At 38.9% G+C, this 4,980-nt stretch overlaps 1 protein-coding gene across 1 annotated transcript; it reads left to right on the top strand.

Annotated features, from left to right (window-relative positions):
- Window positions 1-3,552, top strand: LOC119887720 (venom factor-like; the record flags this gene model as incomplete). The annotated part of the gene is given in 6 exon segments (XM_038698352.1): window positions 1-74; window positions 417-477; window positions 1,761-1,844; window positions 1,929-2,132; window positions 2,652-2,725; window positions 3,499-3,552. Coding segments are annotated over 6 exon segments (536 nt in total), but the record flags the coding sequence as incomplete, so codon positions are not given.
- Between the last annotated feature and the right edge of the window lie 1,428 nt (window positions 3,553-4,980).

Here is a 4,980-nt window from a genome sequence, read left to right as displayed (position 1 = left end):
TTCCTCTGGAGGTGATGGTGGTCGGCAGAGACATGATGGGAGGAGACCGCATCCAGAAACATTTACGGGTGGTGGTGAGTCAGTCTTGATGATGAAGACGTCATGGCAGGATAATCAGGGTAGGATGTTAATGGGAGCCAGTAAAGATGAAGTGTCTTTGTTTTACTGAAACAAAGTCAGCAGCTAAAACAGAAAACCTGATATTCTGGGTTCTAAAAATGTGTTTCTGTAATCGAATGTCACAATAATTTTATTTTTATGGTACTTCTATGTCAACATTTTCTTTTTAGACATTATGCCAGAAATACATAAAATGTTGAAAATAGAATATGTATAAGAAGGTAATTAAAAGATAACACAGAATTACTTGAATAAATATCTGCTTTTACAATAAGTTTTTTTGTCAACCCAAACAGGTGGATGGAGTTCAGAAGACTGAAGTATGGAGTGCAGTGTTGAACCCAGCTGCTGAAGGAGGTAAGGTAGCAGTAATGCTTGATTTCCTATTATCTCTTGGTAAATTAGGTCACATTGTGTCACCAATATGGGATTTCATGTTTACGTCCTTTCGTCTGCCCAGAATGAGCTGATTCAGCAGTATGCATGGTGGAGTTGTTGTTTTTTTGTGATCACATTTTTACTTTTTACATTTTACTTTCACACATTTAAACAAGGATTAGGCAGTTAAAATGTTCTCACAGTCCTCCAGGACCTATTCTGATGTGAACTACAAATGTCAGACTTAAATTGGGAAGGGTTTTGGGTTTGTGCAAAGTGTTGATTGGCCCAAAAGCATTCCAGAGTCTAGTAACGTAAGCAAAAGTACAAGAAATGAACAACTTTGACACGTCTTTATCATGTTGTGGATGCTGTGTTGTGGTTTTTTTTTTAATTTTTTTTTTTTATGGAGATATGTATGTAGTTGACACAGGCAGAAACAGGTTGTTTTTTAAATTTTGGGCAACAAAACACAAACTAAACTAGACTTTTTGATTTACGTTCTTACTGACAAAACAGATTTACCACTCACTGTACTGTGTTGATTGGCTGGTGGGCCTTCAGCACTCCCTTTATTCTGATTAGCTAATGTGCTGCATCAATTATGTTTGTGCTGTGTAAAAATGTAGGTTCTACCTTATAGAAAGACAAGGCCACTTTACCATAGGCTACTTGGGACATCTTATCCAGGTAGTTTCATTAGCTCTCTATTAACTCTCTTTCATTAGTCTCTATTAACCTGATCATGTGGAGCCACTTGCTAACTGGAAAAACCCACTCAATGCAATTCTGCAGACTGATAAGAGATTCACCCCACTTGATATGGTCTAGTAAGGTAAAGGTATGGAGTACCTTTGTAGCCCATATATTATTATTCAGTAGCTGCTAACCATACCTTACCTGGTGTGAGTTTGAAATTCAGTGAAAATAATGTCTAGGTTATTTTTGATCCAGTTTGCCCTTGTGAGTTTTTTTACAAGCTGTAATGTTCTTTCTGTGTGTTGCTGCCACAAAAAACAATAAATGCTTTTACGACAAGATAGACATCTGTAATGCTGAAACAAAGGTAATGCATATTTTTGAATGTTCCAGTTATGAGACAATTGCATTTTAATCACAGCTTTTCCATATTGGTGCACAGTTCAGTGTGATTACAGACACAGCAGGCTCTAAAAAATTAGACAGCAGTTTGGTGGTCACATCAGTAAAAACACTGTTTACTACTTTTCTGGACTTAATGGCTGTGTTTTCATCCTCTGCAGGAGTGCAGACGGTTCGTGTGGGCCAGATCGAACTAGAGTCAGTTGTGCCGAACTCAGTGCCAGAGACATTCATCAATGTCAGAGGTCAGTCACTGACAGAGCGGTTATAAGGATTAAAAATAAATCTAAGAGAATGGATTGATTCCTGATTCTTCCTCTCCACTCCAGGTAATGTGTTGGCAGACAGCATTGATAACTCCATCAGTGAGGACTCTTTGGCCTCTCTGATCCAGATGCCTGGCGGCTGCGTGGAGCAGAACCTGGCCAGCATTACTCTGCCGCTCATCGCCACCCTCTACCTGGACCGAACCAGCAGCTGGGACAGTGTAGGGGTGGAGCGCAAGGCTGAGGCTCTCCGGTACATCAGGAGAGGTTAGAGAGAAGGAATGAATGCATGGATAAATTAATGGATGAATGAAGGACATCCAAAAAAGTAGGATGAATGATGAATATATAGCTGGAAACATGGGTGGATGGATAATTTGATACATAGGTGGATAGATGAATAGATAATTTGATACATGAATGGATGAATAATATGATACATTGATGTTGGATAGATGCACCAATGGCTCAATGGCTATTAGGAGGCACTGATAAATACATGAATCAGTGGATGATGGATACAGCAATGGATGAATGGCTAGTTGGAAGGATGGATGGATAGTTGGCTAGATTTGTAGATTGATGGACGAATGAATAGACAGGTTATAAATAGCTAGTTGGATACATGGATGGATGGGTGAATGGCTGATGGATGAACTGCAGCCTTGGTGGACAGATGGATGGATAGATTATTTTGGAACAAGCATTGTTTTCATTATGAACAAGTTAAGACGTCTCTCTCCCTTCCACCCCATCTATAAATTATTACATGTTCTGTGTTTTCAGGCTATGAGAACCAGCTAGCCTACAGAAAGAGTGATGGCTCGTACCCCCCTACAGCAGAGAGGCGCAAGTACATGGTACTGTCCTATGCTGTATATACTGTATGTACGGATGGGTGTCAAATGAAAGGAAAAACCAACATGAAGTGTCTTAGTGTGGAGTCAGAACAGCTTTAGTGCTCCTTACCTGGTCTGTGGAACAACCTTATTTAATCAGACGTCACTAAATAGATCATGATGAAAGTTGATGATGATATAATTTGGTTTTATGGAGATGGTAGTGGAGAGCGCTGAGATCAGGTGACTGTAAAGAACGTAACATTTTATTTAATAATTTACATACTGACCAAACCATTTACATTTATCTGACGCTTTTATCCAAAGCGACTTACAATTGCTTTACATGTCAGAGGTCACACACCTCTGGGGCAACTAGGGGTTAAGTGTCTTGGTCAGGGACACAATGGTAGATGGGTCACAGTGGGGGACTGCATTTGATATGTTTCTCCTATCTTTTATTCAGGCTTTACCTTTTATTCATCCTGTCAATCTATATATATACTTTTTTTTTTTATTAAATCTCTAAAACCCAAGAAATACTAGTAAACAGATTATTTCAGTTTCAGTGGATTTGGGGATTTCAAGTTATGTGGATTTTCACACGACTTCTCTGTAAAACCTATTAATATATCTGATTTAATAAAAGATCATTTGAATACATGCCACATTCTGAAATAAAATCCTGCAGAAAAGTAATGAAAAGGTCAGTGACCCAGTCAGTGGTATAAGTTAAATAATGTGTGCTTTAAAGTGACCAAATGTTGGCTAATCACAGTCCACCTGAATGTCAGGATCACAGCATACGTGGTGAAAGTTTTCTCCATGGCTAACTCCATCGTTGGCGTCAACGAGCAGCAAGTGGTGACCCTCTGCTCTACCTGGCGAAGAACAAACAGCGTTTTAGGGGGAACTTCGTAGAGGACAACCCAGTTTACAGCACTACCATGACTGTGAGAGACACAAACACTCAAACATGTTTTTTTCCTCTTCCACTCTCCTCATCCTTCTATCAGTTCATTCATTAATAAATATCAAATAATATAAAAATCCTCCAATTAAATAAACAATAAAACACCCACTGTATGTACATACATATTGTATCAGCTGAGGACTCTGTGTTAATTGTATGCTAGTATTCTTTTTTCACTCTAAATCTTAAAACAGTAAAATAATAACACAGCGGTTCTTTTTTTGGTAATTTTTTTGATGGCGGTGGTGTCTTCTTTCTCTCGGGTAATTGACATCATGAAACAAGTTCAGTTCAGTTTCAGTTTGCTAGCAGACATCTTTTGAGCAAACTATATGTCCTCAATACAGGAAGAAATCAGTCCTAGAAGAGACAAGAGAGATGCTTTCCATTCTGGTCTGCTGAGGCGGTATTTTGAAGAAAATGTAAACAAAAGTTAAAATAAAATAGAACTGAAGAAGTCTCTCGGATGAGAGACGAAACGTCCCTGAGTATCTTCAACAAAGCCCAGTTCCCCTGATTTAAAACCTTCCTTAAATAACTATGACCTGGATGACTGAGAACCATCACAGACATCTAACAGAAAAATTTGGTTTGTGTCTCCAGGGTGGTCCGTGGCGATGACCCTGAGACAACCCTGACGGCCTTCGTCCTCATAGCGCTCGCTGAAGCCAAGCAGGCAGGAATCAGCTGCAACGATTTAAACACGAACTTAGAGGTAATTCATGCGAACATATTATCTGCAGAGTTGGTTGTGTCAAGCTGGATTTAATCTTTAGTTAACTTTCGTTTGTTGCCTGTAAAACACTTTTTTACATTGTTATTGTGATCGGTGGTTTATCAGTAGTATTGTTTACCATATCTGTCTGCTAGTTAGTTATCAGTAATACAGCTGGATACCTGAGTAGAGCGCTGGTGAAGACGGGGAGGAGACCGTACACTGTGGCTATCGCCTCCTATGCGCTGGCTCTGCTGGGGAATACTGGACTCTACAACCTGAAACAAATTTTACTGAGTGCTGCAGCTCGAGGTATCCTGTGTACCCCACCCTGTTTCATTTGTACAGTACACAGAATCTTAACTGCAAAGACACAATACTGTCCCTTTAATAACTGCTTCATTCTATTTATTTTATTTATTTATTGCCAATATCAGACCTCTAACCAAACTATTATCTTAAAACTGAAATATTTGCATTCCTACTATCTGTAATTGCACCTTTCTCTCTAGTCTAGCTCTTATTCAGAGTGAGCAGAGTAAATAAAACGGTAAAGGAAACATTTAACAAACATATAATTATTTTATA

The sequence above is a fragment of the Micropterus salmoides genome, unplaced genomic scaffold (genome assembly GCF_014851395.1).
Source record: "Micropterus salmoides isolate LMB-PRFRI ecotype aquatic unplaced genomic scaffold, ASM1485139v1 Ms_hic_scaffold_4284, whole genome shotgun sequence".
Classification (NCBI taxonomy): domain Eukaryota; kingdom Metazoa; phylum Chordata; class Actinopteri; order Centrarchiformes; family Centrarchidae; genus Micropterus; species Micropterus salmoides.
This window is presented reverse-complemented; position numbering and strand designations above follow the sequence as displayed.